Source organism: Trametes versicolor (assembly GCF_000271585.1).
Source record: "Trametes versicolor FP-101664 SS1 unplaced genomic scaffold TRAVEscaffold_8, whole genome shotgun sequence".
Lineage (NCBI taxonomy): Eukaryota > Fungi > Basidiomycota > Agaricomycetes > Polyporales > Polyporaceae > Trametes > Trametes versicolor.
The window spans coordinates 870,834-884,759 of NW_007360328.1; the positions used below are offsets into that span (position 1 = coordinate 870,834).

The 13,926-nt window shown below is 57.4% G+C and overlaps 7 protein-coding genes across 7 annotated transcripts; 6 read left to right on the forward strand and 1 right to left on the reverse strand.

Moving 5' to 3' along the window:
• Positions 1–978: 978 nt before the first annotated feature.
• Positions 979–1,552, forward strand: TRAVEDRAFT_65713 (uncharacterized protein). Its single transcript, XM_008042351.1, has 2 exons — positions 979–1,119; positions 1,172–1,552. The coding sequence occupies exons 1-2, from the start codon at positions 1,034–1,036 to the stop codon at positions 1,515–1,517; spliced, it is 432 nt and encodes a 143-aa protein (XP_008040542.1). The 5' UTR covers positions 979–1,033; the 3' UTR covers positions 1,518–1,552.
• Positions 1,553–1,676: 124 nt separating this feature from the next.
• TRAVEDRAFT_49360 (uncharacterized protein) lies at positions 1,677–2,643 on the forward strand (the record flags this gene model as incomplete). The annotated part of the gene is made up of 5 exons (XM_008042035.1): positions 1,677–1,713; positions 1,777–1,921; positions 1,973–2,040; positions 2,093–2,248; positions 2,327–2,643. 5 exons carry the CDS (start codon positions 1,677–1,679, stop codon positions 2,641–2,643), a joined length of 723 nt encoding a protein of 240 aa, XP_008040226.1.
• An 879-nt stretch (positions 2,644–3,522) lies between these two features.
• Positions 3,523–4,585, forward strand: TRAVEDRAFT_49361 (uncharacterized protein; the record flags this gene model as incomplete). Its single annotated transcript, XM_008042036.1, has 5 exons — positions 3,523–3,562; positions 3,643–3,829; positions 3,893–3,960; positions 4,019–4,180; positions 4,260–4,585. The coding sequence occupies 5 exons, from the start codon at positions 3,523–3,525 to the stop codon at positions 4,583–4,585; spliced, it is 783 nt and encodes a 260-aa protein (XP_008040227.1).
• A 1,252-nt stretch (positions 4,586–5,837) lies between these two features.
• On the forward strand, positions 5,838–6,920 carry TRAVEDRAFT_49362 (uncharacterized protein; the record flags this gene model as incomplete). Its single annotated transcript, XM_008042037.1, has 4 exons — positions 5,838–5,877; positions 5,954–6,120; positions 6,172–6,262; positions 6,322–6,920. The coding sequence occupies 4 exons, from the start codon at positions 5,838–5,840 to the stop codon at positions 6,918–6,920; spliced, it is 897 nt and encodes a 298-aa protein (XP_008040228.1).
• A 594-nt stretch (positions 6,921–7,514) lies between these two features.
• On the reverse strand, positions 7,515–8,519 carry TRAVEDRAFT_49363 (uncharacterized protein; the record flags this gene model as incomplete). Its single annotated transcript, XM_008042038.1, has 4 exons — positions 7,515–7,947; positions 8,001–8,186; positions 8,241–8,445; positions 8,501–8,519. The coding sequence occupies 4 exons, from the start codon at positions 8,517–8,519 to the stop codon at positions 7,515–7,517; spliced, it is 843 nt and encodes a 280-aa protein (XP_008040229.1).
• Positions 8,520–9,565: 1,046 nt separating this feature from the next.
• Positions 9,566–11,063, forward strand: TRAVEDRAFT_30042 (uncharacterized protein). The gene is made up of 3 exons (XM_008041892.1): positions 9,566–10,144; positions 10,165–10,579; positions 10,630–11,063. Exons 1-3 carry the CDS (start codon positions 10,038–10,040, stop codon positions 10,960–10,962), a joined length of 855 nt encoding a protein of 284 aa, XP_008040083.1. The 5' UTR covers positions 9,566–10,037; the 3' UTR covers positions 10,963–11,063.
• Positions 11,064–12,148: 1,085 nt separating this feature from the next.
• Positions 12,149–13,665, forward strand: TRAVEDRAFT_49365 (uncharacterized protein; the record flags this gene model as incomplete). Its single annotated transcript, XM_008042039.1, has 2 exons — positions 12,149–13,276; positions 13,345–13,665. The coding sequence occupies 2 exons, from the start codon at positions 12,149–12,151 to the stop codon at positions 13,663–13,665; spliced, it is 1,449 nt and encodes a 482-aa protein (XP_008040230.1).
• Between the last annotated feature and the right edge of the window lie 261 nt (positions 13,666–13,926).

Genomic DNA, 13,926 nt, shown 5'->3' on the forward strand with positions numbered 1-13,926 from the left:
GACTCGTCGTTGTGCGGGCCCTTGGAGCGTCTCCAAGTCGCGGTGTTAGCGAGTGTAGGAGCGGGCTTGATCGCCCTCGCCGCAGTCAACGTTGTCGCGCAAGTCGCGACGCGACAGCGCACCCGCGGACGCTCCCACCTCCGGAAAGGACGCACGCACCGAGTTTCGAAACGCGCGCTGTGCCGAGTAGGCGGAGGGGAAGGCGTGCAGCCCTTTGATCCCCGGTGAGTCCGTCTGTCACCGTAGCTCTGCTCGCTGTTCATCGAGTCGCAGTCCAGTCTGGGCTGCAGTTGAGTCGAGCCGCGCGGCGGTCGCCAAGAATGCTTCGTACCAACAGAGGTGACAGGAAGCGGAGCTGTGGGGGAGCCAGGCAGGTACGCGACTGACAAGGAGTGGTGCCGGGCTGTGTGAGCACAAGGAACGGCGAAGCGCGCTTGGCGACGCTGGGAGGTGTTGTTGCGTGGCGACTCGCCGAGGCCCGACGCGTCGCGCTCGCGTGGGAGGCGGCATGTGACCGCGTTGCATGCTGGAGGCCCGATTTGGCAGGCGTTGTCGTTCGCGTGCCCGATGCCGACGGGTGAGCGCGTTGGGATGATCCCGCCGGCGGGTGCGTTTGGTGTTGCGACTCTCCAGTATCCGGGCGTGGCTTCTTCTTGCGATCCACGGGCACACGAATAGCAGGACCTCTGACAATGTATGCGGAGGTTGGCAATTCGGACATCCTTGGAACTGATTCCAGATGTGGACCTTCAAGTTCTATGCAGCGCGTTGGCATTCAAGGCAACTCACTTTTGAAGATGGCCGAAACATGGATGACAGACCTCCGCAATATTTATTGCCCGGTGTCCTGGAATAGCTCGCAGCCCATGGCTCGTGGCCCGACGACTTCGTTGTCTGACAACGGCGCTTGTGGCGGCGAGACACTTGATCGACGAGCTCATCTTGATATACACGTCAAATCACTGCCGTCTCTGACTCCTCCTCGTCTTCTACCGCTGCGGTCTGCAAGAACACACATCTTCCTTGAGTCACTATGTGGTCGACGAGAGATGCTTCCGCGTCTTCTGCTCTTCGGCCAGGCGCGCGCGAGTCGCCGGATGCAGCAGCGCCATGTACAACGTGAGTTATCTCCATCAGGCACGCGCAGACAGAGTTGACATCGCTTGTTTAGGAAGAAGTTACCTGAACCCTCCACGGGCTCCTTGTCTGCGGCATTAAACATTGCTCGCCCCCCGCTAATTATACCCCAGCCATCCAGCTATCGAGGCCCAGGAGGTGTATATCTTTCCCGCCGTCGACGGCCCGCGAGATGCAGCCGGTGTCGTAATTGGATCATATATGGGCAACCGTCCACGCTAGCGCGGTCGATCTGTCATCGCACGTCAAGGAGAAGAAGCGCGATGTCCTCTATCGTGCGGCTAGCACGGAGTATCGTCTCATTGTCAGAGGGCTGGTGGCGCCCCCTCGCACTGGCTGGCCGTCAGGGAGGCGACACTAATGATGCGGGCTCTACTTGAGTTCTGTACGTTCGGTGATGCAGTGCGTCTATGGAGGTACTTAAGATGGCGGATACCCAGGCACCCCGCGCGACGTCTTCCTTCCCTGCTTGGTCTTGGGTTCTGTCTAGTTGGATTTCTCTCTACCGCCTCTAGATCTGCTACTTGGGATACATGATGATGACTTGGCTGCAGATCTTCCGTCTCGTCGCGCTGGGTGAGTCCAAGTCATCGTGCAAACCTCGCAGTCCGTCCTGCATCATGCTTACGCCGTCTGCAGGCTTCAGCGTGTTCTCGGGTATCCTGGTGCTCTCTCTCGGGGCGGACCTCACCGCGCTCTCCGAGAAGTACTTCCAGGGCTTCGACAACTTCGAGGTGTTCGGTATCGCCGTGGGCGTGCTCAACGTGGTCACCGTCACCGTCATGTCCGTATCTTTTTCGCTCTCTGGCGTTCGCCATATCTGACGTCCTGACAGGCTCGTGGTCGACTACCTACGCACAGGCGCGTTCACCTCCATGGTGCTTGTGGAGCTCATCTGGATTTGTACGTCCCACTCGTGTTTCCCTCTTGCTTCCAGCTGACACGATTTTTCTAGCGATCCTGTGGGTTCTGTGGCTCGCGGAGGGCGCGCTCACCGCAAACGACACATCAGCCGTGTTCCAGACGTGCGACTTCGTGTCCACGCTCCTCAACCAGGCGTGCAACGAGACGCGCGCGATCGAGGCGTTCGCGTTCATCACCTGGCTCGTCCGTACGTCCCCCTCCCTCCCCTCCCTTCCTTCTCCCCCCTTCCCTCCCCAGTTACACCCCACTGACCCTCTGCGAACAGTGCTCGCATACACGATCACGCTCCTCACCGTCGCGCTCATCAACGCCTCGCGCGGCGCGCCCATGTGGACCTCCTCCGTCAAGCAGCACCCCTCCGTCGTGCCCAGCTCGAACCCTGCGCCCGCGCTCCCCCTCGTCGCTCCACAGCCGCACCAACCGCAGCTGCAACCCCAGATGCAGATGTATGGGGCGCCGTCGCCCTCGCCTGCGCCTGCGCCGCCGCCAAGCGTGCAGGGGTACCCCGCGCCGCACGGGTCGCCGGCGGTGACGTACGCGTCGGGCGCGACGGCGGGGCATAATGGGCATCCGCAGGTGTAAGCTGTGTGCGCGGGGTGACGGTTTGGAGACGGAGTGGATCGGGTGGGGTGATAAGTTTTCTTTGGGTTCTTCAATGTGGGCGGCTCTTGGAAGGGCTGCTCGGCACGTCTGCTATGGATATCTATCTCGCTATTCTGTCTGCTAATGTAATTCATCCACATAGTGGGGACGATGTGCACGGGTAGCCGGTCATTTGCGTGGGCGGTGTTCAGGCGTTCACCGCTGGCTGGCATCGGGGCGGCGATGTGTACACAGGACTGTGGCGTGCACATCTGGGCGCCTCTCGCCCGGAGCAGCTTCTTCACTACTTCCTATGTCCTGCAGGTCATGGCAGGTGGGGTCGTCGAACAGCGCCTCCACGTCCTTGGCTCATATGTGGCGACGTTTGCGCACAGGAATTCTGTACCAGGGTTGTTCGCCCACCAGGTCAGTGATTCCATTCAAGTACGCCTGGATGGACTGGAGTTGACGCAGTTCGTTTAGCGTGCCTTGAATTAAGATCACCGCACCCCGAGTTATCGAGCCCACCCGGGTAGGAGCCCCGATGAGGCACTTCCTTGTCGCAATTCTGCCAGCGGTGCCGCAGCGTGGCCGATCTGTCACCGGACCTCAGCAGGGTATCTCAAAGGTCACCGCAAAGCAGCTGCGTCTCTGTGAGCTGCCAGTGGCGTCTTCCACTGATTATGTTGTGTTGACCTCAGGAAGTATCTTTGATACTGACATGTACCGCGCGCAAGCGACTCAGGTCTATAAGACAACTCGAGACACGCAGATACCCCCGTACTTTCTGGGCCCGCTCTGCACAAGGTCGTCCTCTTGTTCACAACGCCTTCTAATTCGAATATCGCAGCTTTCTAGTCCTGCCTGGCGCAAGACGCGATGAGTTCATCTCTGCAAATCTGCCGCCGCTTTGTGCTAGGTGAGTCGCGTGCGCCCGGCGTAATCCGGCCGACCAAGTCGGATACTCACTATGCGTCGTACTCACGCTTTCTCCTCCAGCCTCCGGCGCGACGTCAGGAATCGCCGTACTTTCGCTCGGAGTGCGACTGCAGTCGATATCGCTTTCCCAGGACCACACTGATCCATTTCTCGGCGTGCTCGTGTTCTTTCAACACCAATTCTCGCCAGGGTTCGAGGTGTTCGGGATTGCCGTAGGGGCGATCATCGCGTCCACCGCGCTTGTCATGTTCGTCGCTTTCCCGCTGCCTCGGCGACCTACACTGCAGCTGATCCTATGAACGCATCCTAGGCTCGTGGTCGACCATCTGCGCACGGGTGCCTTCACGTCCATGGTGGTGGTCGAGCTCGTCTGGTCATGTGCGTGTTCCTCTCCGAGGATTGTACTTGCCTTTGGGCTTACCAGGTACTCACCCAGCGATCCTGGGGGTGTTGTGGTTCGCCGAGGGTGTGCTCGGCGCGCACTTGACGGCGCTCAACTTCGACAATTTCTCTTGCGACGTGTTCACCGGGTCCCTCCAAGAGGTGTGCAACGAAACACAGGCGATAATGGGGATCGCGTTCGGGGTCTGGATCATCCGTGAGTGCCCCACCCCTTTGACAGTCGGCGCCATGCTGTGTGTTTCTGTCTTCAGCCCGCTAATACTGTGCATCCACAGTGCACATCTACGCGATTACCCTGCTTGTCTTCGCGCTCCGCAACAAGTCGCGTTGCGCGTCCATATGGACCTCCTCCCTGAAACAACACGCCTCCCAGGTTTCCGAAGAACACACCGTCATACAGGGCTTTATGCCCCTCGTTATGACACAGTCGGAGCCCGAGCCGGAGCCCGAGCCGGACCAATGTCCCGCTCAAGGGAAGCAACAATCTGAAATGGTGCAGACTCCGTCAAATGCAGCGCCGACCCTTGCGCCGAGCTCGCGAGGGGACTCGGATGCGCCTCCCCCATACCAGTATTACCAGCCCCCGATGGGCATCATGTAGTACTACACCGGGTCTAGCGCGTCGCTAGGCTATCATGGGCATCCGCAGCTGTATTAGGGCTCCTTTCTCTGCGGTGTGTGATCGAGGGATGGGGCGGGGTATAGCAAGGGCAGATGCATGCGTACAATGCGATGCCGACGCCTCAGATAGGATATACGTCGTACGTGCCCGGCGTGACGGTAGGCTATAGTGGGCACCCACAGCTGTGATCAGGTGTACGCGCGAGGGAGATGGGGTTTGTGTGATATCATTGTCGTATTCGCTGGGTGTCCGCTCATCGGTTCAGAATCTTGAGTATTGGGAGGTCGTGGAACATTTTAAGTATAAGCTGCCATTTTGTCAATTCGTTGCAATGAGGATAGTCTCTGGAACTCGTATATAGTCTCGTGCGCCTGTACATATAGATTCCCACGACTCTTGATCACTCTTGATCCTCTTCCACCACCATCTCGGGCTTCGAATGCGTCGCTTTCACCATGTTCCTTGTATCTTTATCATGAGCATCAATGTATGTGAACAGCTGGCGTCTTCCGCAGTACATAACCAGGATCGGAGGTTCATCCTCCGTATCCCGAGCTTCAAGGTGTCCAACAAGGACGCCTGTGGCGTCGACCCCGCTGGCAGGCAGGTTACTCGACTAATAACAAACAAACGCCTCTTCTTCAAGTAGCGGAGTGGTTGCCAAACAACGCCTCCGCGCCCTTTCCTCATATATACCGTGGCCGTTGACATCGGCGCACTTGTGCGCCGGCGTAGCATAGCTGCATCCGTCCACAAGGTCAGTGATTTCTTACAGATACGGACGCACTCCGGTTGACGCAGAATGTTCAGGATGCTTCGAATGAAGGTCATTGCGCTCCAGGCTATTGAGCTTGCCAGTCACTCAGAATGTCGAGGGGCGAGAGATTCTTGGCGTCGCGTTACTACTACCCGGCGCTGCGACCGATCTGTCATCACATCTCAAAAGGGTATCTTAATAGGTCGCCACGAACCAGCTGCGTCGTTGTGAGCTGTCAGTTGCGCCCACTGCACTGGGTGTGCTGTGCTATGTTGAAGTATCTGTGATACATGTACAGCGCACAAAGGAAGGTACGTAAAGCGAGAAACACATAAGTTAAGCTGCATCGCCCGCTCAGAGCAAAGTGTTATACGACTCCCTCGCTCTTCCTGAGTCAACCCTGAGCAAGGTCTTCTAGCTCATACTGCCAAGTTCCGATACTACTGCTTCGAGTCCTGCGAGTCGCAATACACAATGTCATCGTCGTTGCAAATCTGGCGCGGCTTAACGCTGGGTGAGTCGTGTGTGCCCACTGCAATTTAGCAGATCAAGTCGGACATGTGTCGTACTCACATACCCTTTCTCCTCAGGTTTCAGCGCGGCTGCTGGAATCGCCGTACTCTCGCTCGGAGTGCGACTCAAGTCGATATCGCTTTCCAAGGCTGATCAATTTCTCGTGCTCGCCTTCTTTCAACACCCATTGTCGCCGGTGTTCGAGGTGTTCGGGATTGCCGTAGGGGCGATAACCGCCTCCACCGTGATCGTCATGCTCGTCCCTTTCCCACTCTCCTCGCCGAACTGCGGATAGCTGATTCTTCAACCTATTCTCAGGCTCCTGGTCGGCTTTCTACGCACGGGCGCGTTTACGTCAATGGTGGTGGTCGAGCTCGTCTGGACCTGTGGGTGTTACGCTGCAAGACATCCCCTTGCCTCATCGACTTACGCTGTGCCTTCATAGCGATTTTGGGGGTTTTGTGGCTCGCAGAGGGCATTCTCAGCGCACACATAACGCTGCGAACTCCCTTTGGGGATGCTTCCTGCGAGTCCGACTTCCTGTCCCCGAACATTCAACAAGTGTGCAACGAAACACAGGTGTTAGTGGGGATCTCGTTCGCGGCCTGGATCGCCCGTGAGTGCCCCGCTCCTCTGATCTTCGGCGCCACGCTGTGTATTTCTGTCTTCGTCCCGCTGACCCCTCCCCCTCCCACACTCGCAGTACACACCTACGCAATCACCCTACTCGTCTTCGCGCTCAACCGGTCGCACAGTGCGCCCGTATGGACCTCCTCCGTCGTCGGGCGACATGCCTCTGTGGTTCCCGTGGGATACTCCGCTTCACAGGACGCTATACCCCTCGTCACGACGCAGCCACAGCCGAATCCATATCCCGCTCAAGGGGAGCAACAAGTGCTACAGGTGTGCAATGCAGCGCCGACGCCCGCGCCGAACTCGCGAGGGGACCCGGATGCCCCGCTTCCCCAGGCTCCAGGCCCGTATGGCCCGTCATACGCCGACTCTAGCGCGTCGTTAGGTTATCATGGGCACTCACAGCTGTGATTTGTAGGGCGCCCTTCTCAGCTGCGGTGTATAATCGAGGGAGTTGGGGCTAGGTGACGCGGTATATTCATAGGGTTCGATCCAGTCCGCATATTGTTCGGAATGTTTGTTATCGTTGATTCCGCCACACTGGCATGTTGTTTCTTATATCTCTTGCATAGATAGCATGTGAGCGCCCCTTCTGCCGTATAATATGCACATAGTGACCAGCGACATGGCGCATTCCCTGTAGTCACTATACTTACTATTTAAAAGATGTAACGATTCAGACCGGCTATAGCGAGACCACCTCGTGGGCCGTCCCTGTCGAATATCGACATACCAATCTTCACACCCGGTATTCGCTTTCTAGCACAAGTTATCCCAGAGAAAACGATAGCAATGATACAAAGCACGACTAGAGGCTACAAATAGGGGGGCCCGACGCCGCGGTGCCCAATGATACACGTATATGCAAGTGTGCGTGGGGTGAGTGAGAGTCAAGAGGGGAGCACGAGAGTCCTGCAAGTCGTCCCACCGTCGTCATCTTCATCGTCATCGTCGTCGCATCGCGTCAGTCAGGTTCAACCTGATCCGTCCGTCGTCGGAGCGCGGTCACGCAACCGTCTCCGACTCCGCATAGCTCACGGTGCTGTCGCGGACGGTCACCGTGCGCTTCGGCACGTACGTGGGCAGCGCCTCCTCGGGGCGCGTCACCGTGTACCCGCGCCCGAGCGCGGCCTTCTCGCCCTGGCGCCCAAAGCCCATCCCGCTCTTCTGGCTGCTGAGGCTGCCCGAGCGCGACGCCTCCGCGCCCTCCTTCTCCCACGCGGAGCGCATGACGAGCGTGCGCGGGGGCCCGAGCGGGGCGGTGGTGGGGAGCACGTCCTGGTATCGCTCGCGCCACGCGGTGACCGAACGGCGCGTCTTCGCAGACTCGCGGTAGATGAGCCCGAGGAGGATGTTGAGGCAGCCGATGGAGAAGAGGAAGAAGGCGGAGACGAGCGAGAACTCGTCGACGTGGTGCGAGAGGACGGCTGCGCCGAGTCTGTGCGTGAAAGGTCAACAAAGGAGCACTACGCAAAGGGAAAGGAGACGTACAGGCACTGAATGACACCGAGCGCGCCGAGGCCGAACTCGTTCCCGAGGATGGGGAAGAAGCGGGAGAAGAAGGCGGCAGGCCAGCCGACCTCGGACATGATGAGGACAATGACTTGGAAGATGATCAGGAGCCTGTTGAGGACGGCCCAGAAGGCACCCGCGGGCTGGTTGGGGACCGTGCTTCCGCTATGCGAGGATGTGTGTCAGCGAAGCGCTATGCGCGGATAAAGGGGAACATACTCGATGTAGTCGGTGTCGGTGCTTATACAATCGACGTCCGTGCTGTTGCCCTCGGCGACGCGTATGTTCGAGTCCGCTTTGCCAGCGGCGATGAATGCGTTGACTGACTTGACGTCTTGGACCATGGTGACGATGCTGCTCGCGAAGAGGAGCAAGAGGGCGATGATGCTCAAGGCGCGGACGGCGTTGAGAGCGAGGAATGTGTCTGATTATGCACGTCAGTCATTGACTTGGGGAAAATACATGACCAGGAGACTCACATCCTTTCTTGGTAGACATCTTGAGTTCGTGTAGGAGGTGGTAGTGTTCAAGAAGCGGAAGGATGCGGTGGGCGTCTTAAGACAAAGAAAGAACGTGTATCAAGGATTTTGGTGTGCCTGCACCCTGGAAGATTGTAAGCAGAAGCCCGAAGGCGAGATGGAACGCGGAGCGCGGAGGAGGGGAGGCGGAGAGCTGCTGAGAAGGCAGGTAGGATGAGTAGAATGCAGAACGTGTTGGGAAGGAGGGCGGGTCTTATGAGCGAGCGTTGGCGCGCGCGGCCCGCGCACGCGTGGCATCAGCTCACACGAGGAATAAAATTCTCTCTTTGTGCTCCAAGCGGACGTCGCCGTGCGGGCCTCATTGTACTTGCACAACAAAAGTATCCATCGAGAAGAACAATGGCCACTCGTAGACGCCCAGCGCAGCGAGACGCCTCCGCAGCCACGGAACGCAAATAGCCTTAAACAGAGCGATGTAAGCGCCCACCACCGCTCATTGGCGCCTACTTGATCTTGCGTCTCTTTGAAGTAGTACTCTCCGTCATCTGTTACTGGGTATTCTGGTGATCCCTTCTACCTACCGCGAGTGCGCCTAGGGTCTATACGACCTCTGTCAACGTCAGTCTCGACACAAATCTCGATGTAGTGTTAGGACTTCGGGCGCCGGTTGGCCGGTATCGTTGTTACGGAATCCTTCACCCGTGTATGTGCTCCTTTGTAGAATTCGGACAGGCCTCCATCACTTATATAGGCCGCTACGCGAGAAGTCTTGGTCAACGATCTCTGTGGGCGAAGCAATCAACTTGAGATTGCCAGCTGTGAGTATGCTCCCATCGCTCTCATCCCAAACACTGAAGTAATCAACACTTGCAGATGGACGACGCCAAGCTCATCCTCGACGTCCTACTACGTGTCTTGTCCTTCGCCGATAAAAGGACAATCTGTCAGCTCATGCAAACTTGTCGTACACTCAACCACTATGGCGCTAAGGCTCTCCTCGCATGGGGCCCGGTGTGTCTCGACACCGAGTCCAAGCAGGCTGTCTTGTCTTTCTTGCAGTTCCTTGCGCGTGATCCCTTCTACCGCCTTTCCCACTTCCATTGGCTGGAATTGACAAGAAGCAAAGACACCCAGTGGCCAACAATGCAAGCGGAGGAGGTCGGGCCCCTTCTGGAGAGTTTGTTCTTGCTGCTCGCCCGCCATGGCAGCCTTCAAATTTTGACCATCGATGATATAGAGGTCGTCTTGGACCTGAAAACAGACCTCTCTAGTGCCATCTCTATGGTGGGAACTCTCAAAGACATTCATCTGGCCCTTATAGCATCACGGGGGGCGAACATGCTCATGATGTCGCGGTCGACCCTCGGTGATGCCGACCTCTCCATGGACGGCCTCTACGAGGACGATGAAGACTCCGAGGATGAGGAAGATAGCGAGCCATTCCGCCTCGATGACATGACGCTGAGCCACATCCTCCACGGCTCTCAGCACTCGCTCCATTCGCTGACGGTGTCCGGCAGCGGACTCAGAGGGGCGCATGTCGGCCCGCGTTATCCACGTATGGCTAACCTGGCCCATCTGTTTCCCGACACGCTTCGCACACGCAACTACGTCCACGCATTCCCCAACCTACGGATCCTCAAGGTGATGCATTGGATCGACAGTGACGACTTGTCTTCCCCAGACGACTTGGATGAGCTTCGAAGCAAGAACGAGCGCGAGCAGGCGCAGTACGGGGCTTGGTCTTCCCTCTGGAAATTCGATGGCTCGATTCCGACGCTCTTCCTCCTCGCGCCTCCGTGTCATATCCATGCGCTCGAGATCACTGACGACTACGACCTGCGCGAGGTTCCCTCCAAGGCATTGGACATGCTGCTCTCGTGCGTCGACGTCGCCCACCCGCGGCACATCTCCCTCACCTCCTACAACGGACGCTGGCTGTTCGACCCCGCCTTCCTGTCCGCCTGGACCCGCCCCGCCCTGCAGTCTCTCGTCCACCTCCAGCTCGTGTTCCCGCTCCATCCGAACTACGGCGACGACCAGGAACCCGGACCGGAGGTCGACCTCGCGCGCGGTTTGGTACGTGGCACGCGCTCCCCAATGCACGCTTCGCTGACATCGTGCTGCAGGACAATCTCGTGGCTCATGTCGTGTCGGCGGTGTACTCGCTGCGCTCGTTCAGCCTGTCTCTGGATGCCGCGCCTGCGGGGAGCGGGGACCCGTCCCCGGTTGCTGTGCGCCCGCTCGGTGCGCTCGAATGGACGCTGGAGGAGTGGGACATGGACAGGTTTGCAACCCGTGTGCGCGCGGCTGGCGCGTCCGGGCCTCTGAAGTCTGTCGCGGTCCGCATCTGTGGACATCGGACGCGAGCTGAGCAGACTGTGCAGCTCGGCCCCGTGTATAAGCTCGGAGAAATGCCTAGTGCTGAAGAAGGCTTTGCAGTCGGTGCGCAGGGGTGGTAGTAGTTGTACCGTCCTAACCTGGAGCTGACTGCGCCAGTGTATTTGCTTGTCAGCCATAGCGTAGCCGGGCCAGCAGCCAATTCCAGCGTGTCCGCTCAACCCCCTATTTCTATTGAACAAGACCACTGCTCGCGGCATCTACCAACCGAGTCCTGCAGAACCGCAAATGAGAGATACAGTTTATAAAGTCGGCATGTTAGCGTCCAGCGTAGCAGTACGCGCGTGTCCGAGCAGATCACGCACGTCCAGCCGGACCTCACCGCATCGCGTAGAACAGCACACTCCCCAGCTGGTTCGTGAAGGCCGAGCGCTTGTAGGCGGCGAGTGCGACCGTGGACGGAAAAACGCTGTATGAGTTGTGCCGGATTTTCGTGGGCCCGGGCGCGTACGCGACTAAGTTGTTCATCTCTGGCGATCTGGAGGAGAGCTTCATCGACATCGCGCAGGCGGAGGAGCTGAAGGCGTATCTCGAGGGCCAGGCGTAGCGACGGCTGTACCGGTGTGTCTTGTAGTTTAAACTACGCCAGCAGTGCAGGCTCATGGGGTCGATTGTTGAACGCGTAAATCGACTATCCTTCACCGTATCCTTTCAAGTTACCGGGCCCTCCGAACGCCTCAATTGATGCAATGGCGTTTGTACATGACAAAGTTCAGCTATTTTCTTGAACAGCGTCCATGGTGATTTATGAGCGCGGATATCTGGCGTTGAGGCGTGCAAAGAGTTGCCAGTCGCACTTCCGTTGGACTCACTCGCGATTATCACGCCGAGGGAGACCGGCGCTAAAAAGTCTAATCTGTGCGTCAATATTGACACGTCTCCTTTCTGCCTTTGACTACAACCATCGTGCTAATGTCTACACTGCGTAGGCGCAACTTTCTATTCCCCTCTTTCTATCTATGCGAGAGCCTTGGCGTAGGCTAGAAAACAGATCTGGCTTCAAACACAAAAGTCTTGAACTTACGGGGACGACGCCGAGTCCCCGACAACGTATATATGACCCTCCCAATAGTGTCATTTCAAGGCCTCCAAACACCTCCTCCTGTGCATCCTGATACATTAGTACAGAGACTCCAAAAAGATAATTATTGTCTACTTGGAAAATTTGCGCGATCTCGCATTGAACTGTGAGTCATTGAGTCTCAATGCAATCCTTGCTGTCTAACCTCACAGTACCACGGCCCCCAGATGAGCCACACACAGCTCGACGACGATGTGCTTTTACACATCGCATCTTTTGTGGATGAGGACGCGCTGCCTACCCTGATGCAGACATGCCCGTTACTTCTCTACTACGGCGGGAGACGTCTGCTCCAGGATGGTGTTTCCCTCAACGACGACAAGCGTATCTGGTCCTTCGTAACTTTCATGCTCAACAAACACCACTCATACCGACTCAAGGTACTCCAATCCTTGAGGTTGATATCACCATCTTATTGCCCATCCCGCCCCCCGATGCTCTCCCGGATTACCGGTATGGCGCTCGCGACACTGTTTCAGTCCCTTGCAGTCTCCGGCGATCTGCGCAGCCTGTGCATCGTCGACTCTGAGCGGTTTCTGCGGCTACACCCTTCCGTGCCAGATGCTATCTCCAGGATAACGACACTCGAATGGCTGAGTGTCACGCAAGCCGGGCTATGCACCGTCAGGATGCTGGGCAAGCTGCATTGCCCTTTGGAGAAGGCCACGGTCGTACTGGCGCCCCCCGGCGACGAGGAGGGCAGGATGCTATCAGCTTACGCTAGGAATCCAATGTGGTTTTTGCGCAATTTTAGTGACACCTTGTATCGGGTCTCCGTCACATTTTCCACATCTGCACTCGTCGATCCATGGTACCCTCACGTCACCAGTCTCCACCTCAGCTTCGCCGACCTCCTCCACACATGTCATTACGTTCAGGCATTCCCCAATCTGCAAGTCCTATCCACTGATGACTGCAACGTGTTCAAGCGTCGCGAGGAGTACGAGCCACGGCGTGCTTGCAACATCATGGAGCAGGCCGAGTTCGGGATGTGGACGTCTCTCAGCAGCTACCACGGCTCCTTCCTGACTCTCTACCTGCTCGGGATTACGCAGTGCATCCCTACGCTCGTAATCGACCATGCCGAAAATGATCTGGAGCCCGAGATGCTTCGCACGGTCTTGGGGGATACTCGTCCGCGACGGTTCGAGTTCTCCCTCGATAGTGTCTTTTGGGTACTCGATCCTGACTTCTGGCCCACGTTCACTTACGACGGTGTTGATGGGCTGCGGTACTTCAAGCTCGAACTCATGCTGAGCACACTGGATGAGACGACGGACATCTTGGCAGTTTTGGTGAGTGTCCTTGCTCGGAACGCTTCGATGGTTTCTCAAGCAGTCTTCTGACCATACATATTTCGCAGGAGGCAGTCATCGTACATGTCCTCAAACCTCTCCAGTCCCTTGTGGCGGTCTGGATTACCGTCGACTTCTCCTGGTACTTCAATGACGACGGTCCGCTGTCGGCCGAAGGTGATCCGCTACTAGTACACGTCGAGGAGGCGCTAGTGGAATGGGATATGGACGCCTATGCGCAACGGATACAAGACGAAGTCGGCGGGTCCGCCACAGCACTCCGCTCTATCACCGTCTCCCTGTGGAACCATCGTTCGCTGGAGGATACGACCGTCACTCTCGGTATGAAATACGAGCCTGACGTCCACGACGAATGGAGCGCCGAGTAGGCCGGTACACTCACTTCAGCTTAGGCCGGGTTGCAGTACGCAACGCGCGGTGTCGCCACTACAGCCGTCCGAATTGTTATCGATGTCCTGTTTTCACTTCACCATCCGGTCGTTGTGACGACTGTTGACTTACCAGTAGAATCAACATTGTTGCGCGTGGCGAAAAATGCTGCTTCAGCACCTTGAGTGAGCCACGATGCCATAAACACATGGATCCTACGTGTTGGATTTTGGTCTCGAGCGAGTGAGCGTCTGCTCGTC